Source organism: Lissotriton helveticus, chromosome 3_1, assembly GCF_964261635.1.
Source record: "Lissotriton helveticus chromosome 3_1, aLisHel1.1, whole genome shotgun sequence".
NCBI lineage: Eukaryota > Metazoa > Chordata > Amphibia > Caudata > Salamandridae > Lissotriton > Lissotriton helveticus.
Genome location: NC_136061.1, coordinates 1,932,015,048 through 1,932,041,159, shown reverse-complemented (window position 1 = coordinate 1,932,041,159; position 26,112 = coordinate 1,932,015,048). Strand labels below are relative to the sequence as shown.

Below are 26,112 nucleotides of genomic sequence, written 5' to 3'. Positions count from 1 at the left end.
TGGCGATACCTCCTCCGGTCTGGTTGACGCGGTCCCTCCTGATGATCTTGTACCCGTCCAGGATGGCGATGGCGATGTCGGGTGCAGAGGAGGCGTTCATCCAGGTTTCCGTGAGGAAGGCGACGTCGGTGATGTAGCGTCGAGGAGGTTCCAGAGTTCCACGGCGTGTCTGTGGACGGAGCGGGTGTTACCTCGAGTGTAAATATATTCTCAGATCAAACTTATTACCAGTGTTCAATGTACGAAGAGCATTGCCCCATTGATGTTACCCGCAGTCCGCTTATTCAGCCTCCTGGAGCAGTAAATAATACCAGTGTTCAATGTAAGCAGCTCTCAAGTCAGTAAATATTACCAGTAGTCAAAATAAGCCGCTTTCCAGGCAGTACCTAATACCACGCTTCAATGTAAGAGTCTCCTGGGGGATTACATATTACTAGTGGATAAAGTAAGTGGCTTCCCAGGCAGTATCTAATACCACGCTTCAATGTAAGAGTCTCCTGGGGTATTACATATTACTAGTGGATAAAGTAAGTGGCTTCCCAGGCAGTATCTAATACCACACTTCAAAGTAAGAGTCTCCTGGGGGATTACATATTACTAGTGGATAACGTAAGTGGCTTCCCAGGCAGTATCTAATACCATGCTTCAATGGAAGAGTCTCCTGGGGGATTACATATTACTAGTGCTTAAAGTAAGTGGCGTCCCAGGCAGTATGTAATACCACGCTTCAATGGAAGAGTCTCCTGGGGGATTACATATTACTAGTGCTTAAAGTAAGTGGCGTTCCAGGCAGTATATAATACCACTCTTCCTGGGGGATTACATATTACTAGTGGATAAAGTAAGTGGCTTCCCAGGCAGTATCTAATACCATGTTTCAATGGAAGAGTCTCCTGGGGGATTACATATTACAAGTGCTTAAAGTAAGTGGCTTTCCAGGCAGTATATAATACCACTCTTCCTGGGGGATTACATATTACTAGTGGATAAAGTAAGTGGCTTCCCAGGCAGTATCTAATACCATGCTTCAATGGAAGAGTCTCCTGGGGGATTACATATTACTAGTGGTTAAAGTAAGTGGCGTCCCAGGCAGTATGTAATACCACGCTTCAATGGAAGAGTCTCCTGGAGGATTATATATTACTAGTGGTTAAAGTAAGTGGCTTTCCAGGCAGTATATAATACCACTCTTCCTGGGGGATTACATATTACTAGTGGATAAAGTAAGTGGCTTCCCAGGCAGTATCTAATACCATGCTTCAATGGAAGAGTCTCCTGGGGGATTACATATTACTAGTGCTTAAAGTAAGTGGCTTTCCAGGCAGTATATAATACCACTCTTCCTGGGGGATTACATATTACTAGTGGATAAAGTAAGTGGCTTCCCAGGCAGTATCTAATACCATGCTTCAATGGAAGAGTCTCCTGGGGGATTACATATCACTAGTGGTTAAAGTAAGTGGCGTCCCAGGCAGTATATAATACCACTCTTCCTGGGGGATTACATATTACTGGTGGATAAAGTAAGTGGCTTCCCAGGCAGTATATAATACCACTCTTCCCGGGGGATTACATATTACTAGTGGGTAAAGTAAGTGGCGTCCCAGGCAGTATGTAATACCATGCTTCAATGGAAGAGTCTCCTGGAGGATTATATATTACTAGTGGTTAAAGTAAGTGGCGTCCCAGGCAGTATCTAATACCGCACTTCAATGGAAGAGTCTTCTGGGGTATTACATATTACTAGTGGTTAAAGTAAGTGGCTTTCCAGGCAGTATCTAATACCACGCTTCAATGTAAGAGTCTCCTGGGGGTTTACATATTACCAGAGGATAAAATAAGTGGCGTCCCAGGCAGTATGTAATACCACGCTTCAATGGAAGAGTCTCCTGGAGGATTATATATTACTAGTGTTTAAAGTAAGTGGATTTCCAGGCAGTATATAATACCACTCTTCCTGGGGGATTACATATTACTAGTGGATAAAGTAAGTGGCTTCCCTGGCAGTATCTAATACCATGCTTCAATGGAAGAGTCTCCTGGGGGATTACATATTACTAGTGCTTAAAGTAAGTGGCTTTCCAGGCAGTATATAATACCACTCTTTCTGGGGGATTACATATTACTAGTGGATAAAGTAAGTGGCTTCCCAGGCAGTATCTAATACCATGCTTCAATGAAGAGTCTCCTGGGGGATTACATATTACTAGTGGTTAAAGTAAGTGGCATCCCAGGCAGTATATAATACCACTCTTCCTGGGGGATTACATATTACTAGTGGATAAAGTAAGTGGCTTCCCAGGCAGTATATAATACCACGCTTCAATGTAAGAGTCTCCTGGGGGATTACATATTACTAGAGGATAAAATAAGTGGCGTCCCAGGCAGTATGTAATACCACAATTCAAGGAAGAGTCTCCTGGGTGATTAAATATTACTAGTGGTTAAAGTAAGTGGCTTTCCAGGCAGTATATAATACCACTCTTCCTGGGGGATTACATATTACTAGTGGATAAAGTAAGTGGCTTCCCAGGCAGTATCTAATACCATGCTTCAATGGAAGAGTCTACTGGGGGATTACATATTACTAGTGGTTAAAGTAAGTGGCGTCCCAGGCAGTATGTAATACCACGCTTCAATGAAAGAGTCTCCTGGAGGATTAAATATTACTAGTGGTTAAAGTAAGTGGCTTTCCAGGCAGTATATAATACCACTCTTCCTGGGGGATTACATATTACTAGTGGATAAAGTAAGTGGCTTCCCAGGCAGTATCTAATACCATGCTTCAATGGAAGAGTCTCCTGGGGGATTACATATTACTAGTGGTTAAAGTAAGTGGCGTCCCAGGCAGTATGTAATACCACGCTTCAATGGAAGAGTCTCCTGGAGGATTATATATTACTAGTGGTTAAAGTAAGTGGCTTTCCAGGCAGTATATAATACCACTCTTCCTGGGGGATTACGTATTACTAGTGGATAAAGTAAGTGGCTTCCCAGGCAGTATCTAATACCATGCTTCAATGGAAGAGTCTCCTGGGGGATTACATATTACTAGTGGTTAAAGTAAGTGGCGTCCCAAGCAGTATATAATACCACTCTTCCTGGGGGATTACATATTACTAGTGGATAAAGTAAGTGGCTTCCCACGCAGTATATAATACCACTCTTCCTGGGGGATTACATATTACTAGTGGATAAAGTAAGTGGCGTCCCAGGCAGTATGTAATACCACGCTTCAATGGAAGAGTCTCCTGGAGGATTATATATTACTAGTGGTTAAAGTAAGTGGCGTCCCAGGCAGTATCTAATACCGCGCTTCAATGGAAGAGTCTTCTGGGGGATTACATATTACTAGTAGTTAAAGTAAGTGGCTTTCCAGGCAGTATCTAATACCACGCTTCAATGTAAGAGTCTCCTGGGGGATTACATATTACTAGAGGATAAAATAAGTGGTGTCCCAGGCAGTATCTAATACCACAATTCAAGGAAGAGTCTCCTGGGTGATTAAATATTACTAGTGGATAAAGTAAGTGGCGTCCCAGGTAGTATCTAATACCATGCTTCAATGGAAGAGTCTCCTGGGGGATTAAATATTACTAGTGGATAAAGTAAGTGGCGTCCCAGGTAGTATCTAATACCATGCTTCAATGGAAGAGTCCCCTGGGGGATTACATATTACTTGTGGTTAAGGTAAGTGGCTTCCAAGGCAGTATCTAACTCCGCCGTCAATGTGAGCAGTTTATCAGGCAGTAAATATTACCTGTGTTACACATAATCTGCTTCTCAGACCAGTACTAAATCTGGGCTGATTCTCTGCGGGCGAATAGTACCGGTGTTCAATGTAAGGGGCTTCTCAGGCAGTAAATATTAGAAGTGTTTGATGGAAGAGGCTCCAAAAACAGTAAATAATATCTATGTTCAATGTTAGCAGCTTCTTGTGCAGTAAGTATTACCAGTGACATATTATAAGCTTTTTCTGGGGCAGTAACTATTACCAGTGTTGTATTGGTATAGTATATGAAGCACCTGGGACTGTAAATATTACCAGTGGGATATTATAACCATTTTCTGGGACAGTAAATATTATCATTGATATATTATACGCATTTCCTGGGATGGTAATTATTTCCGTTGGTATAGTATAAGGATTTCCTGGAGCAATAAATATTCCCATTGGTGTATTCTAAGCATTTACTGGGATAGCAAATGTTACCAGTGGGATTTTATAAGCATTTTCTCGGGCAGTAAATGTTACCAGGGGTATAACTGATATATTAAGAGAAGCACCTGGGACTGTAAATAGTACCAGTTTAATATAAGCAGCTCGTGTGAGAGTACATTTTGCCAGTGCTCAATGTAAGCAGCTCCTGGTACTCAAAATATTTCCATTCTTCAATGTGAGCAGCTCCTTGGACTGTAAACAACCATGTTTAATGTGAGCAGCTCAGGCAGTAAACATCACCGCGCTCAATGTGAGCAGCTCCCCAGGTAGTAAACATCACTGCGATAAATATGAACAGCTCCCCAGGTAGTAAACATCACTGTAATAAATGTGAGCAGCTCCCCAGGTAGTAAACATCACTGCGATATATGTGAGCAGCTCCCCAGGTAGTAAACATCACCGCGCTCAATGTGAGCAGCTCCCCAGGTAGTAAACATCACTGCGATAAATGTGAGCAGCTCCCCAAGTAGTAAACATCACTATGTTCAATGTGAGCAGCTCCCCAGGTAGTAAACATCACTGTTTAATGTGAGCAGCTCCCTGGGCAGTAAACATCACCGCGCTCAATGTGAGTAGCTCTGACAGTAAAGGTCATGCATGCGCAATGTGAGCAGCTCCTCAGGCAGGGAGCATCACCATAGTTCAATGTGAGCAGCTCATCTGGAAGGAGACATCACCAAGGTTCAATGAGAGCAGCTCGTCTGGACGGAAACATCGCCAGGGTTCAATGAAAGCAGCTCGTCTGGACGGAAACATCGCCAGGGTTCAATTGGAGCAGCTCATCTGGAAGGAGACATCACCAGGGTTCAATGAGAGCAGCTCATCTGGAAGGAGACATCGCCAGGGTTCAATGAGAGCAGCTCATCTGGAAGGAAACATCACCAGGGTTCAATGAGAGCAGCTCATCTGCAAGGAAACATCACCAGGATTCAATGAGAGCAGCTCGTCTGGACGGAAACATCACCAGGATTCAATGAGAGCAGATCGTCTGGACGGAAACATCGCCAGGGTTCAATGAGAACAGCTCGTCTGGAAGGAAACATCACCAGGGTTCAATGAGAGCAGCTCGTCTGGATGGAAACATCACCAGGGTTCAATGTGAGCAGTTATTCTGGAAGGAAACATCACCAGGGTTCAATGAGAGCAGCTCGTCTGGCCGGAAACATCGCCAGGGTTCAAGCAGCTCGTCTGGACGGAAACATCGCCAGGGTTCAATGAGAGCAACTCGTCTGGACGGAAACATCGCCAGGGTTCAATTGGAGCAGCTCATCTGGAAGGAGACATCACCAGGGTTCAATGAGAGCAGCTCATCTGGAAGGAGACATCGCCAGGGTTCAATGAGAGCAGCTCATCTGGACGGAAACATCACCAGGATTCAATGAGAGCAGCTCGTCTGGAAGGAAACATCACCAGGGTTCAATGAGAGCAGCTCGTCTGGACGGAAACATCGCCAGGGTTCAACGAGAGCAGCTCGTCTGGACGGAAACATCGCCAGGGTTCAATGAGAGCAGATCGTCTGGACGGAAACATCGCCAGGGTTCAATGAGAACAGCTCGTCTGGAAGGAAACATCACCAGGGTTCAATGAGAGCAGCTCGTCTGGATGGAAACATCACCAGGGTTCAATGTGAGCAGTTATTCTGGAAGGAAACATCACCAGGGTTCAATGAGAGCAGCTCGTCTGGCCGGAAACATCGCCAGGGTTCAAGCAGCTCGTCTGGACGGAAACATCGCCAGGGTTCAATGAGAGCAACTCGTCTGGACGGAAACATCGCCAGGGTTCAATTGGAGCAGCTCATCTGGAAGGAGACATCACCAGGGTTCAATGAGAGCAGCTCATCTGGAAGGAGACATCGCCAGGGTTCAATGAGAGCAGCTCATCTGGACGGAAACATCACCAGGATTCAATGAGAGCAGCTCGTCTGGAAGGAAACATCACCAGGGTTCAATGAGAGCAGCTCGTCTGGACGGAAACATCGCCAGGGTTCAACGAGAGCAGCTCGTCTGGACGGAACCATCGCCTGGGTTCAATTGGAGCGGCTCATCTGGAAGAAGAAATCGCCAGGGTTCAATGAGAGCAGCTCATCTGGAAGGAGACATCACCAGGGTTCAATGAGAGCAGCTCATCTGGAAGGAGACATCGCCAGGGTTCAATGAGAGCAGCTCATCTGGACGGAAACATCACCAGGATTCAATGAGAGCAGCTCGTCTGGAAGGAAACATCACCAGGGTTCAATGAGAGCAGCTCGTCTGGACGGAAACATCGCCAGGGTTCAATGAGAGCAGCTCGTCTGGATGGAAACATCACCAGGGTTCAATGTGAGCAGCTCATCTGGAAGGAGACATCGCCAGGGTTCAATGAGAGCAGCTCATCTGGACGGAAACATCACCAGGATTCAATGAGAGCAGCTCGTCTGGAAGGAAACATCACCAGGGTTCAATGAGAGCAGCTCGTCTGGACGGAAACATCGCCAGGGTTCAACGAGAGCAGCTCGTCTGGACGGAACCATCGCCTGGGTTCAATTGGAGCGGCTCATCTGGAAGAAGAAATCGCCAGGGTTCAATGAGAGCAGCTCATCTGGAAGGAGATATCACCAGGGTTCAAAGAGAGCAGCTCATCTGGAAGGAAACATCGCCAGGATTCAATGAGAGCAGCTCATCCGGAAGGAAACATCGCCAGGATTCAATGAGAGCAGCTCATCCGGAAGGAAACATCACCAGGATTCAATGAGAGCAGCTCGTCTGGACGGAAACATCACCAGGGTTCAATGAGAGCAGCTCATCTGGTAGGAGACATCGCCGGAGTTCAATGTGAGCAGCTCATCTGGTAGGAGACATCACCGGGGTTCAATGTGAGCAGCTCATCTGGTAGGAGACATCGCCAGGGTTCAAGCAGCTCGTCTGGACGGAAACATCGCCAGGGTTCAATGAGAGCAGCTCATCTGGTAGGAGACATCGCCAGGGTTCCATGTGAGCAGCTCCTTGGATAGTAAACATTACCGTTCTGTAATGGAAGCAGCTCCTATAAGAGCTGTGAGAGGCAGCCTTGTAGAGTACTGGGCATTCATACAGTGTTACATTCCACACACCTCACTGTCTGACAGTCCACATGAGGTCCAGGCACAGAGGCGGCACTTACAAGGCAGCAGTCACTGCCAGCCCTGATAAGGTGCTGTTATCAGGCCAAGAAACAGTGTGCAAAGCCCACACGCCAACAACAGACTGCTAGAGACGTTCAACATGCACCGCAAGAAGCTTCTCAAGGATGTGCTGACAGCTGTGTGGGTGGGCATCGGATGCAGGCCAAGAGCCTCCTTGTGCTCAGAGAGGAAGGGGACGGGGGACGAGGACAGAAAGGGTCTATGCTAGTCAGCGAGGTGCCAGAAACTGAGAAAAGGAGCCTTCTGGCCAGAGGCATGGAAGCCCTGGAATCGCTATCAAGATGATTGCAGAGCTGGGGCAGACTAAACACAAGTCAGACTCTCTACTCCAAAAGAGGATAAATAACGTATCTGCTAATGCACATTTTCTGTTAAATTGTATTCAGCATTGAAGTACAGGACATATGGGTATTTCAAACTTGGTAAACAGGATGGTGCAGGCGTCAGGATTTCAAGGGTGGGTCTCAAAATAATGTATAAGGTTGGCTCCAAGAGTAACCAGGGCAACTTAGCCTCTTCCATTAGTATGTATGGCTAATCCAGAGTATTATGAGTTCCGTCTACAGGGTTTGGCATTTTAGGGAATCTTAGCCTGAAAACTTTACATCTTTCTTCCTGTTCTCTGATTTCCCCACCCTGTTAGCAGATCAGCTGCTCTAACTCTCAGATAATGTCTCTGTATTGCTTACTGCCTGTTGTCCAGCTCTACAATTTAGGTTTGCACATAGGTTTCGGCATGTGTCTGTACTGATTAGGAGTCTCCTGCATTTTTATAAAGGGCATACGCTGGCTCCTATCATCTATCTGTCCCCAGGGAACTGTAAGCTGGATAACTGGCAGCGCCTTCAATCCCAGGTGCATCATAGTTCCTTCTTGAGGGCACACCATAGAATGTGTTTACATCTTGAAATAAGTGGTGGGGGTATTTCGTTATGGGCAAGTTGTCACACCCTTATATTTCACATTCCACATCTCAAGAACTTGCAAAAGGCTTTGACCACAACAACACTTTCTAAGTTTCTCCTACCAGACAGCTTTTAGCTATCCTCAGGCGAAAGCCTATTGTGGACCATACCAAAAACTTACAGTGGTCAAAGAGCCTGCACTTTGTTTATCATTGGTTGGCTTTATTGTCACTCACATTTGCTTGCTTCTTATTTTATTTGTTGGCTGAGCTACCGCTTTTTAGGTCTCTGCCTGACGTCAGCAGCGCATACGTTGTTCTCGTCATACGAGATTTCTTGGAATCGATACGATTCCAGAAGCCTCGTCCCAGCTTTGCCTTTAGCTTTCATTCGTGCGTGTTGTTTGGCATCACAAATGATGCCTAAAGCAGTGCAATGATTGCACTGAAGGCATGCCAATCATTCCTTGTTGCCACCCTGTCTCCTTTTAGACACGCCCACTGGGATTGGATCGTTTACAGGTAAATTTACACTCTTTCCTTTAAAGGACTCAAAGCACTATTTTTTCTAATTTGCAGCGCCGTCCACATGCTTGTAATGGCCGCTGACAGCCTCTCCTGCTTCAGCACCCCACCCTCGCAAAATGTGGAATTCTGCTGCATCATCAACGCACCTTATCTCTCTGGTGTTTAGCTTTTTAAAGGAATCTATTCATGCATTCATTTGCGCATTATGATGAGCTGACGAGTATATTTTGTGTGAGACGGGGTAGGACTACAGAGGTATGTTTGAATGGTCAGAGCCTTTACAGCCAGAGAACTAGGTCAACAGAGCTGCTTTAGAGCCAGAGGACCAAGTCAGCTGAATTGCTCTAGAGCCTAAGAACCAGGCCAGCAGAGCTGCTCTAGAGCCAGAGCATGACTGACACTGACACTGACTGACTGACTGACACTGACTAACTGACACTGACTGACAATGGCTAACTGACACTGACTGACTAACACTGACTGACTAACACTGACTGACTGACACTGACTGACACTGACTGACTGACACTGACACTGACTGACTGACACTGACTAACTGACATTGACTGACACTGACTGACTGGCAATGACTGACTGACACTGACTGACTGACACTAACACTGACTAACACTGACTGACTGACTGACTGACACTGACTGACTGACAAAGACTGACTGACACTGACACTGACTGACAATGACTGACTGACACTCACTGACACTGACTGACAATGACTGACTGACACTGACTGATACTGACTGATACTGACTGACTGACTGACACTGACTGACTAACACTGACTGGCTGACACTGACTGATTGACACTGACTGACTGACAATGACTGACTGACTGACAATGACTGACTGACAATGGCTGACTGACACTGACTGAAACTGACTGACTGAAACTGACTGACGCTGACTGACTGACACTGACTGACTGGCTGACTGACACTGACTGACTGACTGACTGACAATGACTGACACTGACTGACTGACTGACACTGACTGACTGGCTGACTCACACTGACTGACTCACACTGACTGACACTGACTAACATTAGGTCTCACCTTTCATTAAGTTAAAGCCATTTGCTTTGCTATACAATACCATTAGCAAAGCAAATGGCTTTAACTAAATCAAAGGCGAGACCTGTTGCATTTTGAATGCTTGTTGTATTTGTGCCTCACCTGGGACTTTGCCTATTTACTGTGCTTTTGTTTGGCTGACTTGTACTGTTCCACTGCTCGCATTTAGGGAGCAACATTTTTTCTAATCAAGTACTCCAAGAGAGTTCATGTGTTTTCTTGCTCTCTGGCTCTATCATTTGCGGGTCCCGCCTCAAATAAACCACCCCTGTTGTTTCCATCTGACCCTACTCCCTCACCAACGCCCCCGATGCTCCTCTACCCCTCACAGTAAAAGTAAATGCTTTTATTTTAATTATTTTTTGGGGGGGAGGGCCTGGATGCTGCCAATTGCTGCCGAGCTGATCTGCATTTCAAAAAGCACCTTTTGCAATAAAAAAAATATATGATTATTTTATTAACCGGATCACTATTGAAACTAAAAGAAAACAAGTATCTGCATCACATGCATGCATGGTGTTGCATGCATAAGTTATTATGCATGTGCACACCAGTAAAATGACGCTGGAGGGTGTGTTGTAGTGCCTTTCTTTTTTGCTGATGCTGCATTGGCAACAAGCTTTAGCAAAGCCAGCAGGGGAACAAGACTATCTTTGCAAATGCTACATGGTTGTAGCTCTTCGCCCAACCCAGTCAGCATCAGTGCACAGTTCGTCTTCCCTCCTGGCTTGGCTCCCACCCACGGCAAGTATGGTCTTAGAAGGTGAAGTGCAGAGCTGCAGTCGCCGTCCTCACATACTGCAGCTCTCAAACTGCTGGCAGGAAGGGTGCTTTACTGGGGCCTTCTTCTGTGGAAAGCGATGCCATAATGGACTTGCCTACGGCTCCTACACACAACCTCTACCAATGGTAAGACTACCTATTCCAGTAGGTACATTCAAAGTTCGAAAACTGGGCCACAGGAACTCCCCTCAGTCCATGCCACCGCTTACTTTCTGATTTTAAATATTATATTTCGCTTCAGTGATACGACATATCCTCGGGGTATGATAGCAAAGTACAATTAGCACGTCTCTAGGTTTACTGTACAACACAGTGCAATGCAAATTGAAAATGTTATTCTTCCGCTTGCATAGTAAGAAGTCCCTGTGCAGCAATGATTGCACTGCCTGTTCCCTTCGATATTCACTGGTGGATGGTAGCAAATCCCTTCGCTTTCTCTATTGTGCCTGCCGCCTACCGTTACTGAAACACCTGGGCCCATATTGCAGATAAGGTGCTACCCTAGTCTGTGAACCATTGCATCTTTAACTGGTTCTGCTGGGCGCTGACCAGGTAAATGTGCCCTATCGCAATGATGTGCTGCTACCAGTGCAGCCCCAACTCGGAGATACAATGGCAGAAATGCAGTGCTGACAGGTAGACTGGCCAGTTGAAGCCACCGGTCTCCCTTCCAGTGTGCTTGTGGCAACCTGGCCTGCATTTGAAAGGGGGGCAGGGATCCCCTTGCAGGTGGATGGCAAACCTTTGTCAAGGGGGTCCACAGGATCCCATTTTCTGCCTTCCAAGAGTCATTCTCCGGGGGGGGGGGTGGGGGTGCCCACTGCTTGTTGCCACCTTTATTTGCTGTACACTAAGTGCACCTACTCACGGGCTCTATTCCACTTGTCTATAATACAGCATGGGTGCAGAGGCATGGGAGCCCCATTGTCATGGGGCTTCCATGCAAATGAGAGAACTACCTCTTAAGATTGCGCTGATTTTGCACATGCACAATGAGGTAATCCCTCACAACTGTTGAGCGTGGCACAATGGTGTCAATTTCTGGTGTGGTGCAGGCCCTTGCACGATGGTGTAAATTTCTGATATGGTGCATCCCTGGTACAATGGTGTCAATTTCTGATATGGTGCAGCCCTGGCACAATGGTGTCAATTTCTGATATGGTGCAGCCCTGGCACAATGGTGTCAATTTCTGGTATGGTGCAGGCCCTTGCACGATGGTGTCAATTTCTGATATGGTGCATCCCTGGTACAATGGTGTCAATTTCTGATATGGTGCATCCCTGGTACAATGGTGTCAATTTCTGATATGGTGCATCCTTGGTACAATGGTGTCAATTTCTGATATGGTGCAGCCCTGGCACAATGGTGTCAATTTCTGGTATGGTGCAGGCCCTTGCACGATGGTGTCAATTTCTGATATGGTGCATCCCTGGTACAATGGTGTCAATTTCTGATATGGTGCAGCCCTGGCACAATGGTGTCAATTTCTGGTATGGTGCAGCCCTGGCACAATGGTGTCAATTTCTGGTATGGTGCAGGCCCTTGCACGATGGTGTCAATTTCTGGTATGGTGCAGTCCTGGCACAATGGTGTCAATTTCTGATATGGTGCAGCCCTGGCATAATGGTGGTAATCCTTGGCTAATAGTGGCGGGAGCCAGTTGTCAAGTCAGGCTTCAGCAATGGTCTCTGGTGAATGCTGAGATTTATTTTCTCCTTTTACTTGCTTCGTTCCTAGCAGTTTGTCACAGTCTGTGAACTGTCACACCATCCAGGTCACCAATCCCAGTAACACTAATGCTAGCCTTAAAGTCGAATACTGTCCCTTGCAAAAATGGCGGGAATCCCTACCAACATGCAGGCTCTGGCAAAGCGTGCCACAGAGATGCTTCACCTGCGGGCACTGCTTCATTCATTCATGTCTTTTATATTTGTATTGTGCGATGCATTTCATTTGTTTATTTGCTTCCCTTTACTTATTTTCTCTGCTCCATATTTATCGCAATATCTTTTCAGTATTGACTTGTAGCTTATTTATCATCTCATGCAGGTAGAGGCATTGATGCCATTTCCAGGTTGTGCTGATTTAAACCGTGTTTAGGAATTCATTCATTCAAATGTTTATGTGTCTATAGGTCAATACTAGGTGCCCGCCCTTCAATAACCTTCCTTTTTTCCAGTCACGTTAATAAAGAAGGGAAGAACCATCAGGCCCTTCTCATCTATGGGGCTTGAGTAGCTGTTGGGACTGAAAAGGTGCCCTGCATGGCTCTGGTGGAGCGTGTGTCCCCATAGCAGGTTGCTGCTGGCGTGGAGTGGTGTGGCTCACTGGTTAGAGGCGGCAGACCCGGAAGCAGGAGTCGGCCCGGGACCAGGGTTCAATTCCCGACGCGGCAGGGTCGTGGACCAGGGTCAGCGGACTCGATAATTCTCGCCTCGGTGCCTACTCTAACCAGGGGTCCCACTCGGCAACTAAGGGCATTAGCTTGCCTAATCTCCACAATGGCCCCATCAACGCCGGGGATGCCTGGTTTCACCTTGGTGACTCCCAGTAGGGACCATCCCACAGGGAAAGCCAGGACGGGTTCCCCAGCGGTATACCGCGCCAGGATACTCCGGTAGTAATTGAGCGCGTTACAAAACAGCTTATAACATAACATAACATGTCGAGTTTTTCTGCGACACATATGACATCTCGGTGAGTGCTGAGCTCCCCCCGTGGCATGGAACCTATGGCACAGAGTGGGCCTCTGAGGCTGCAGGGACACTCCCTATGCACTCTCTGTTACTCGGCCTGACTGCCTAAGCTCGCCGGGCTGCAGAGGCCGGACAGTGGTGGCACCACAATATTATAATGGAAGGATAGGCCTTGATCCCTGCCACCTGCCAGGAAGAGATCCTGCCAGCCGCAAATGTGGGGCTGCCTTGGTCTGCCGCTCCCCTGTGACCGGATTGAGACTGGCTTGAATTCTAATTCTTTAAAAGTCTCCCAGATGCTTTTTATGAGAGACCCGAAAACATAGATTCAAACCAGTCACTGCTAACTCTTGAGTGCGAGGTAGCAAGTGTGGCAGGGATTCTGATACTGCTGCTCCTCCACCCCTTCCATTTGTTCTCTCAACGAGAGACAATATTTTCCCGGAAGTGCATGGAGGTGCTTTTTTGGTCAGTTACACTTCTGAAACAAAGCGACTATCAGTGCAACTACAATCGATAATTAAATAATGCAGCTCAGGCGTTTGCGACCTCACGCTGATGTAAGTCTCCCTTCCTTGGTGTAGTCATGTTACCTTGAAGGCCTCCCACAATGATTAATGCACAATTGTTTATTATCGGTTTCTGCTCTCTCCTACCACGTCCAGTGCATAATTCAGATGTGAGTTCTTGAAAGGCTGCTTTCCAGACAAGTAAACTCGTGAAGAAGAGCTGTGATACAAGCCTCCTGCCCCAACAGGCCCCCACTGCAGACACGTGGGTGCTGTGCACCCGTGCAGCTCCTTTATGTGCTGAGAGATGAGGTGAGGCAATGCAGGCTGCATGCACAACCCTGAGAGGGTGTCTGTCAGTGACCCCAGGGCAGTGCTTTTAGTCGAGTTTCTCATCTCGGACTATCACACAACTAATATTCAAGAATTTCCTGAGACAGGCATCAATGCCTATTTAAAAACAAAAGTGTTTCATTGTAACATGCCCCGTTTAAAACCCGATCACCTCTAGCATCCTCCCGACAGCATGTCCTCCAGTTCACCCATGACCATGGAGTGGAAAGCAAACATGAAGGCTGCTCTGACAATGCTCTTTCCTCTTTTACTCACACATGAAAGGGGAGAGGGTCTACACACAACTCTGCCACCCCGAACCCCCTAAAGCAAAACCAGTATACACAGAAAGGAGTGGAGAGGGAAAAAGGAACTTATACAGAAGAGTCTGAACAGTGACACATTAGTGTATTGTGAAAAACTGCCCTCAGTCACACCCAAAATGTGTGTGAGATGCTTCATCATCGGGTCTGCTGCGACGCCCAGGCGTAGCCACGCACTGAGCGGAGCATAGGGAGGGGAAACATAAAATACAAGAACAGAACTCAACACAAAGAAACTAGACGTGACACCAGTGTTCACAACACAATATAACAAACCAGGACTGAGTACAGTGATAGAACAAAAAAATTGCAGTAGGGAACAGTGAAGTTAAAACTGGCTCCTGGATACCTGGTATAACTTTATTGATAGGTTCCACGGTCAGGATTAAAAATAGGTAACGGATGGTAGTGCTAAGGTAGGATATTAGGACCCCCTAACACCCCTCCTTTAGTGTGCTACAGTCAACATGTTTCGACCTATGCGTGCCCCCAAGTTAGTTGGTCACATTGGTCTTCCTCAGGACGTCTGACTGTCCCAGTCTCATATAATACCCCCTTACCTTAATCTGGTGCTACAAGGGTAATAGTCACTTTACCAATCAATTTGGGTCCATGTGGAGGCGGTTCCACCAACACGGATGACAAATACTGTAAAGAAATTGATAAATAACATTCAAAGTTAGAGAACATACCCAAATGTTACCTCTGTTACAGTATTATAAGGTATCTTATTTCCTTATCTTACATAATGCCCCTCCATCCTAGGCATAATTAATGGTCACTGTTATAAGGTCAGTTAACCCAGCTGTGGACCAATTAAGCCAAAAATGGATTCAAAGAGAAATAAAAAGACGTGTGTCCCATAGTTCAATCAAGATACCAAACTTATCGCAAAAATTTGTCAACAGGAGATCATAATCTTCTACAGATAAATTCATGACCTTTTATGCCTGGTTTATTACCACATGTAAGTTGATTCCCCAACCATTCTAACATTAACAACTCACCGAGTTTAGTGAGAATTTAAACCCGACTTGGCGTCTGGGGGGTGAGGTTCCAGGGAACACAACCTGCATTACAAAATAGATGTAAATTCACAAATACAAGAATACCAGGGACACAGGTCAATATCCGTATCCATCTAGTTAAGCGCCACTGAACAAGGACCCCAGGAAAGACAGAACACCTTTAAATGTTAGACTCGGGGAGCACAGTTGGCCGTCAACGGGAGGTCTGCGTGCTGCCCGTCATGACTCCCCACAAATGTCTGTACCCCATGGTAAACCGTAGGACTCAATCGTATCAAACACCCCCAGTCAGGGCCTGGGCCAGATCTCCATGAGGTCCCCAGTTTAGGGATTCACAGTATCGGTAACCGAGATCAACCCCAACGTGTTCATTGCGAACACGATATGCAAGGTGCACTCTAAATCACTACAATATAAAATGCACGTCTGACCCCCGGTCAATGCTCTTTCCTCCCCACCAACATCAAGGACAGAGTTCAACCTCAATAATTGCCCTTATAACTACGACTCCTCACCATTGTCTATGTCTATGTGGGGGTATTTGTAGAGTGGGGCTGCTACTCCAAGGAGTGTCCTGGCGCTGGATGCTGAAAGGTAACAGTGGGGCATGGAGGGGAATTATTGGCTAGAGAAAAGCCATGTTTTCAGCTTTTTCCAGTACAAGGCCGTAGACTTAATTCTTCTGAGGGTCAGGGGCATCTACTTTTTAGGTCGAGACTAGAGTAGGCTGCGCGCATGCGCAGACTCGCTTCGAGACTTCATGTCTCAGAGTAGCGAGGGTAAACCCCGCCCCTCTTCTCCATTGGCTGGCTTCCTAAACGGAAGCCAGCCGTTGGAGAAGACGGCTCTGTGACATAATTGTCTCGCTGTAAGCCACGTCCTTTTCGGATTGAGGGGCGTGTTTTTTGGTTTCTTTCTTTCCTAGAAAAACACACCCCTCAATCCAAAAAGGACGGGGCTTACAGCGAGACAATGATGTCTCTGGACCATGCAGCTCCTGCGGTCAGTGCTCTGCTGCACCCGTGGCTCAGTCCTCCCGCAGGCAACGCTCACCGGCTTCATGTGCCCTGCTTCTATCCTGGTGCAGTGTCCTGGCGCTAGTCGTGGAGGCAGGAGCAGCAGCGCCTTCCCTCTCGTGAGCCGGCCTTACCACCCCCAGGGGTGCATGCAGCGAGCCGCCAAGCCCAGCAGCCCCGAATAGAAGCCCAGCTGCGGCGCCGCAGCCACGAGCACGCGACCCTCGCTCGCAGTCGCCGGCGTCAGCCTGCGTCATTGTAAACATTGCAAATACCTCTCCTTCCTCTTGAATGCTACCCACGTTGTCAGCAACATAAATGCACAGTAAAGATCCCCGCTCTGTCATGGTAGTGCTAGGCTGTTTTTAATCAGAAGGTTGGTTGACTCAGCCCCGGCACACACGGATCGCTAACCAACAGTACTGTTTGTCATCAGCAAGAAACCAATCAAGGGGATTTGCGTTCCCGTGCGTAATGCTGCAGGGATGAGGAAATTCCTGGCTAATTTAGGGGCTAATTACTGAAAATCCGTTAAAAAAACAAATGATCACCTGTCAGACGAGAAAAATGAACGGGAATTACATTATTGCTGTGAGTATGACTGAACGGGAATTATATTATTGCTGTGACTATGACGAGAATCGTAATAATGACGTGAGTGAAACGTGGCGACTGTGGTAATACTGTAAAAAATGTAATTCGTGCTTAAGTGCAGAAAAGCTGGTGATAAACGTCACCTCTGCATTTTTGTCAGATGTCCAAGCAAGCCTACACACCTAATACCACAAAAATTTAATTATTGGGTTATTACTTAAATATATTACCTGCGACTAGCAGATGACGAACTGTTGATAAAATCAGTCTACTTTCCAGACAGAAAAGTGAGAGAGGGTCTCTGTCGGCAGACTGTCACTGGCGCACACCTTGGCGCTGAGACCAGACTACCAGGTACTGATGAGGAGGGGGTGGGGGCTTGTACACCGGCCGCTCTAGGGTCGCAGGAGGTGCCCATCAGAGTAGCTGGTTGTCCTGTGCTCGCGTGGCTGTGAGGCATCGGGCTCCGGGTGCTTCGTGGGACGCACACTCTCAGCTCCGTCCCTCACTAGGGGCGGAGAGTACAGGCGAGACAGGTGCATCCCGGGTCCGTGAGCCGGGGGCAGCGTGGGCGGCAGGGGGCGCTGCAGAGAGGCCGCCTGCTCGCGCTCGCTCCTCCGCCCTCTCGCGCCTCCCATGCCTCGGGAGCTGGGAAGCTGCACTAGACCCCTGCCTCGTTAGTTATTGGCTGCCGTCTGAGGGGTAGCAAGGACCGCGGGAGAAGCCGCGTTGCGGCTGTCAGCGGAGAGGGGCGGCGCACGTGGACTGCAGCTGCCCAGATTCAGGTACAGTGCAGAGATACCTGCTCTTCCCTTGCAGATCTTCCACGCTGCCGTTCCCGAGAGATGGTGGGCAATGTATTCTGGTGTTCTTAGACTTACAAGGCAAGGGGTGTATTGTAATTCTGTGGCACACATCCACCACCACCACCACCACATCCACCACCACCACCACATCCACCACCACCACCACATCCACCACCACCACATCCACCACCACATCCACCACCACCACATTATCCACCACCACATCCACCACCACATCCACCACCACATCCACCACCACATCCACCACCACCATATCCACCACCACCACATCCACCACCACCATATCCACCACCACCACATCCACCACCAACACATCCACCACCACCACCACATCCTCCACCATCACATCCACCACCACCACATCCACCACCACATCCACCACCACATCCACCACCAACACATCCACCACCACCACATCCACTACCACCACCACATCCACCACATCCTCCACCACCACCACATCCTCCACCACCATCACATCCACCACCACATCCACCACCACCACATCATCCACCACCACACCCACCACATCCACCACCACATCCTCCACCAACACATCCACCACCACCACATCCTCCACCACCCACCACATCCACCACCACATCCACCACCACCACATCCACCACCACCGCATCCACCAACACATCCACCACCACCACATCCACTACCACATACACTACCATATCCACCACCACATCCTCCACCACATCCACCACCACATCCTCCACCAACACATCCACCACCACCACATCCTCCACCACCACCACATCCTCCACCACCACCACATCTACCATCACCACCACATCCACCACCACCACATCCACCACCACCACACCCACCACCACCACATCCACCAACACATCCACCACGTCTCAGAGTAGCGAGGGTAAACCCCACCACCATCACATCCACCACCACATCCACCACCACCACATCCACCAACACATCAACCACCACCACATACACTACCACATCCACCACCACATCCTCTGCCACCACCACATCCTCCACCACCACCACATCCACCACCACCACAAACACCACCACCACATCCACCACCACATCCAACACCACCACATCCAACACCACATCCACCAGATCCACCACCACCACATCTATGTGTGTGTGTGTGTGTGTGTGTGGCTCTCTGTGTGTGCGTGTGGGTGCAAATGCAATAGGTCTCGCATTTGCGAGAGATTAAGCTATTGGCATTGTAAATGACAATGCCATTTATTTATCTGTTTTCAAAACCAACACATACATAAAAGAAGTTGTCATTTACAATGCCAATAGCTCTAACCTATGCAAAGGCGAGACCATTGCATTGTAAATGCTTGTTCTGTATGCTGTCGTCATCTAGAGCAACTTCATGGCTGCCATGGAGGCTGGGAATCCTGTAGTGAACTTCTCCAAAGGAGTTCGATCCTTGTCGCCACTTCTGTAGTGAACTTCTCCACTCGAGTTTGATTAAAAGAGATTGAAGTTTATTCATCAAAGGTCCGATACGTCTACCTCAAAGGAGGCACAGGAGTAACTGGCACCCATGGAATGCAACACTGTGACATCTTACGCGTCACCACAAATCATCAAGACGGCTCGAAGCACACGCCATCTTTGTTTAGTGCTCTCGCACCAAAACAGAAATGCTTTGAGCTTTCCATCACTTTTATATTAGGCTTGAGGAGAGTAAGCCAGGTATTCACTGGTGTTTTGCCAGACTACTGCTTTTGTGGTGACACCATATAGGAAATAGCAAGGACCCAGAATTAAACCTATCGCCAGAGCCCCACAGATCTGTGACCATCTACGAACGTGGCCAGCTCCACTGTCATGTCAAATAATTTAGTAAATATTCTGGGATCCTGGGATCCAAACAAAATGGACGCTATTCAAAAAACCAAATCTGAGGACGGTACTAGCTATTGTTAAAGGTCAGTAACTTTACATTACTTCCATTTTAATTGCATATACTTGGCTATACTGTGTGTTTAACTGCATGTTGTACATGTCTTTGCAGCTGCTGTTTCAGGAGACAAATCCAGGCGTTCGCTTTGAGTACATTATCCACAGAGAGCTAGACGATGAGAATGAGATCCCACCTCCCGACTTCTCCTGGCGATATGGATCATGGACCAAGTGCACTGCTACCTGTGGGACAGGTGAGAAACAGAGATCAGAGCCTAACAGCAGCCTGGCCAGTCACAGGTGAGAGCAGAGACCTGTCCTGAAAGAACAGCCATCGGTGTCAGGTGAGAGGCAGTGACCTCTGCCCAGCGCTCACTGACCTGTAACAGGTGAGAGATGTAGACAGCAGTACCTTTTGAGTCAGAGGAAAGGCAGGGACATTAGCCAAGAGCACCAGGCCCTGTCACTGGCACCATGCCTTGCCACCGGCATAAACAGGGACCTCAGCTGAGAGTCCAAGACTTATATCAGATGTGATAGAGAAACCTCAGTCAAGAGAATTATGACCTGGCACAGGTGATACAAGGAGAATGCTGAGATATTACATGCTTACAACATGGGAGGCAAGGGCCTATACTGAGATTAACCTGACAGGGGCGAGGTGTTGGCATCACCAAAGAAAGCATCCACCTGTTAGAGGTGAAAGGAAGGGTCGATCATGAGCACCATTACCTCTTACAGGTATAAAACGATCATAGTCATCTGGAGATCAAGTGCTCCTGTGTGATTTAACCTGTATCACCCGACTGACAAGTGCCTGGACTGTGGACCATTACAGCAGGCCTACCAAGAGGAGCTGGTGCTGCCCCATTATAAGTATGTCAGTGTTGTAGAGAATTACTGAAACTGTCCTAATGTTAGAGCTGCAGCCTCCTGAGAAAATGAAATGTTAGGGATGGTGAGCTGAATGGACAGAGAGAGGCGTCATTCATACTACCACACACACAGAATGTACTATGTGAACTATTATGTTCCGAAGTTTACATGTTTGTGAATTTTATGACATTCACCATGAACTTGCAGATGATCCATACTACCTCTTGGTAGGTCCTCGACTCATATACATGTGGTGGTACAGCTTTGTTTCAGATGATTCACCCTCACCCTGCTCTGCTTTGGAAAACCCTTTACAGCAGGCCAACTACCACAGCGCTATATCCATGCAGTCGAAATACCCGCAGCAGGCTTCCTGCACTCCTATTTCCGGTCAGGGACAGCCAAGCACAGTCTGGTGGTCCATGACAGGGAAAACAAGAGCAATGTACCAGAGAAATAGAAATAGAGAGGCATGTGCTGTTCCGAATACAGAGATATACAGAGATATGAGAGTGTGATTAACTTTCGAACTGACGGAGAAGGTACTGAATTGGCGGACTAAGAAGAGATTAGAAATAGCTGTCTGCATGATATTGTGCATTCTGTCACCTGGATAGGGTGTTTGGACAAAATATAGAATAAAAATGATTGTGTTGCATAAATATTGTATGAAGAATATTGTGGATAGGAATATCGTAGGTAGGAGTATCGTTTTAAGTGTTATTTTTGATATTGTTGTAAAAAATATAGTTTTGTAAAATATTGTTGTATATAATATCATTGTTATGGTTTATTTCTTATGTTTTTTAAATTATTAAATGTATGGTTTAGTTGTAGCAATAAATAATAATTTAATGTTTTATTAATTATTAGAATAACAAATTGTTTCAATTGTAAATACACATTTAGTATAATTTATTGTTAATAAAAAAAAATATTTGACCACTTTATTGATTTGATTTCGTATGTAACTATTTTGTATAAAATGAAATTTATGTTTAATTTATTTAATAACGTATAGTATTATAGTTTGGTATAATTTTGTTTTTAAATGTAAACATTTTTCTAAAATGTTTACAAAATAATTTGTTAGCATTAGACCTATTTTGGTAATTGTTTATTAAATAAAAGTATTTGTGTCTAATTTAGAATGATTATATATATATATATTATAATTACTCATTTGTATTTTAAATGTACAATTTATTATTAATGTATGATGTTTATTAATTTTATTAGTTCATGTTAATGTGTTATGTTATGTTGTAGATATGTTATTTTTGTTTGTATTCATCAATATTAACTTTTTGAATGTCAAAAATATGTTTTCATTTATATGTTTCAATACTTTTCCCTGTTGATTATATTAAAATGATTTATTAAGTAGGAGTTGGGAAACTTAATTTCGCCCCTTTACTCTTAAAAACTTTCTCTAAAAATGTCTTAAAATGGGATGGGGATAGTAAATGTCACTGCTTTTTTTCTCCAACATCTTCACAAAATGGTTTAGATTGGAGTGGGATTAGTAAATGTTAGCCCTATAGTGTCCAACACCTTCCCCCTAAAGGGCTTAAATTGGAGTGGGAATAGTAAATCATACCCCTCTAGTGTACAACATATTCCCCTAAATGGTGTAGATTAAAGTGGGAATAGTAAATCTTACCCCTTTAGTGTCGAACACCTTACCATAAGTGGTTTAGATTGGAGCATGAATAGTAAATGTCACTCCTTTAGTATTCAACATCTTCCCTTAAATGGTTTAGATTGGAATGGGAATAGTAAATGCTACCCCTATAGGTTCCAACACCTTCCCCTACATGGCCTAGGGCCTTATTATGAGATTGGTGGGCGGGAGCGGGGTGGTTCACCACCCCCTCGCACCGCCAAACCTGAACGCTGCCCGCTCACTAGATTACGATACAAATCGTTGTCTGGCAGGCGGGCAGCATGGCAGTCCAGCGGCGGTGTAGTAAAAAGGCTCAATGAGCCTTTAATACTGCCCCACTGTGGGACCACCACAGAGCGTTCCAGCACGGCATGGACTAAAAAGTCCATGCCGTACTGGAACATCGTGGGTACCTACCTGCATGGGGTATAGGTTTCTCCACTGCCAGCTTTTACATGCTGACCGCCATGTAAGGTTGATGGTTGACGGTTGACTGTGGCATCGCCAGTATATTCTGAGTCCCTGACCGCCGCGTCACCACCAGGGAATGCGATTCCCTGGTGGTTGCGGTGTTCAAATGGTGGTCCTACTGCCAAACGCATAATACGGCAGCTCGGACCGCCCGTGCGACAGTGGCTGGGCCGCCTCCATCGCGCCCCCACGAGTCTGGCGGTCCATGTACTGCCAGACTCGTAATAAGGCCCTTACATTGGAGTGGGTATTGTATTTTTCACACACATTATTAATATTTTCATTTGTTTATTAGTAAAGGTACATGACATGGTTTATCATTTTTTTTCAACATTTATTCAATGTATATGTGTACATTTTTAATACATACACATATGTTTATACATAAGAAAAACATATTGTTATTTTTTACCTACATTTTAATACAATTCAGAACCTTGTTTGATATTTCTTTTAACATTTTTTTATTTTTAAGTATATTATTAATAATACATTATTATTTATCTTTTGTTTTTTATAGTATTATTTATTTTATACTTTACATAACTGTTCCATATTTTCATTTAACATTTATTGGCATGCTTTATATTTTTATAACAATTATAAACATTTTTAAAACATTTTATAGTCATTTTTTTAAGTTCCATTGTTTTCTACAGGGAGATACTCCTTTTTTTGTTTTCATATGGTGTCCATTTTTTTGCCCCTCACTACTTTTGTAGTCTATTTGTGTAATTTTTTGATGGTTTTCCTAGGAATGAGTCGCAGTAAGGTGCTGCTGCTCGTTGGGAAAGATAAGACCTTTTTTAAGGTTTTCTATGGGTTTTTAGGGACAGAGGTGAATGAAGGTAGATCTAGCTAATAGTAGTCATAGTGTTGGTTTCTACTTTTTGGGTTTTTATTTGTACTTTGTGTTATTTTGTTTAATAGAGTTCAAGGTTAGTCTTCGTTAGAGTTTGGTAGTACTCTATTATTATTTTTTATAATGTTATCCTAGGTGTTTTGCATGTTTTTAGTGTAATGTTTACATAATGTTTGACAATAGTGTTTTCTGTGGGTTGGCATGGTATATGTTTTTTACAGGTTTACGGATCCAAAGTTATCGTATTCACATTTGAATTTTGTGTTCTATTTCAAAGGAAATTATTTTGATTTCTCTTATACCGTTTTTAGTTTTGATTTTCTTAGATTTTTTGGGTTTCCTGGAGTGTTCCTATTGTTACAACTTTTCGTTTTTTTGCTGTTTCTTACAATATTGGATTGCTTTGTTGGATTTAAAATGGACCTGTTTAATATTTTGCATTTTTGAGGATTTTGGGGATTTTTTTGTCACTGTTTTTGGTGGATTATATTTTTCGTCATGGATATTCATGATGATCTACAGCTAAAGATTAGTACGTTTTATTTATGTAATTATTTTTGGGTGGGAAATATTTCATTGTATTATGCATGTGTATTTGATATTATTGTTACGTCTTATTATATAATTTATGTGGTGTACTTAACGGGTCTTTTTTGATTTAATTTGTAATTTTGAGTTTTGTAGTTGGTGATCTGTTCATTTAAAACATGTTATTTTTATGCATCAGTCTTTTTTGCCATTTTATTTGTATGTGGTTTAGACTGCTGTATAAAAATATTTTGTTTCATGTTTATTTTAAAATATTTTGTTTACGCTGGTGAGCACCTTTGTTAATGTTTATTGATTACTGCTTGATTGTTTTTTATGATGGGTTTTTGGTATTGATTCTAAGTAGTGTACTTCTGTGTTGTTAATAAAGAGTTTTACTTTACATTGTAGCATGTTGTACATTGTATTGGTTTGCTTGCAAATTTTAGGTTTAATTTGGGTTACTGATTGCTCCGTTCTTAGTAGTTGGTAGCTTTGTTGTTTTTGTAGGGCTTCTATGAATTCATGGAGTGCAAGTTAGGTTCTCCTTAGTGTAGATTGGAAGGCATTGTGCTATCCTTCTACTGTTTGTTGCGTTTGGCTTCTTGAGTCATAGAGCTGTTGTAGACATTCCACCATGGGATTTGGAATATGGGTTGGAATCTGCATCCAGAGTGGGGCAGTCTGCCAAACTAGGTGTATTCAAAGTAGTCCATTAGGGTGTAGGAGAGATGGGTCTGCTTTCCTATGGTCACCCCACTTTTTGCTTTTTGCTTCACTGGTTTTAGACTTTAATGTGGCTGTGGGCCTGCTAATCAGACCCACAGCCCAGCTGTTCTCTCTCTAAATTCATACCATGTACTTTAGGTACATCACCAATTGGGAAATGGGTCACTCTTATGAGCCCCTGTACAGTGTACCATAGGTACCCAGGGCATAGGTGCACCCAAGGCCTACCAGGGGCTGCAGCATATCTTATGCCACCCCTGGCTGGCCATCCAAACTGACACAACTGGCTGATCACTCAGCTGGGGCAAGGTTGTTTAATCACCCCTTGCTTAGGTATAGTATTCCTATACCTACCATTATATATAGACACATATATACCTATAAGTCACTCCTATGGCAGGCCTTAACAATCCTGAAGGCAGAGTGCTTGGTTTTATGTGAGATGGTGCTCTAGTATGAACTGAGCTGTCTGCAGCTTTCGGAACCATGTCCTTATAGCTGTTCTATGATATAGCCATACCATATACTCTTAAGTGCATTATAATCCTCGCGGTTGAATGCTAACTTTGGTTTGGCCTTATCAAAACATGTCGTGTAAGGTGTCATACGCTTTGGAATACTACCCCCTCGCCAGTTCTGGCGACGGGGGTAGCATTCCACCCTTCTAAAGGGAGAAGACATGTTGTTCCTGTTACTCCCGGTTAAAGTTAACAAGAGCCTCAGCATCACAAAATGGATGCTGCTGCCACAGACACAAGTCTGACCTCCTGCTGCTGGGAGTCCTTCCAGCGAGGGAGGCTTGGACAATAGGTTTCCTGTCTTGGGAGGTGCTAGCACCACCCCAGACAGACCATAGTGTATTGGGGCAGGGAGGGCTGAATGAAATGAGACACTGCCTGGGGCACACAAGGTGTCCCATGCATTGCCCGGTTCAAACCAGTTGCTTGGGCACTCCAGCCCCAGCTCTGGCGCGAAACTGGACAAAGGGAAAGGGATGTAACCACCCCCTTCCCTGGTCCCACCCATAGGAGGGACCTAACAGGTCATCCAGCCCCTCAGATT

The 26,112-nt window shown here is 45.5% G+C and overlaps 1 protein-coding gene across 1 annotated transcript in view; it reads left to right on the top strand.

The window, feature by feature from the left end:
* The window catches only part of ADAMTS7 (ADAM metallopeptidase with thrombospondin type 1 motif 7), a 625,092-nt gene that overhangs the window by 421,828 nt on the left and 177,152 nt on the right, over positions 1-26,112 (top strand). Inside the window, exon 16 of the mRNA XM_078682968.1 lies at positions 20,031-20,172. Within this exon, the coding sequence (XP_078539094.1) occupies positions 20,031-20,172 (142 nt within the window). The remainder of the gene's footprint in view (positions 1-20,030; positions 20,173-26,112) is intronic.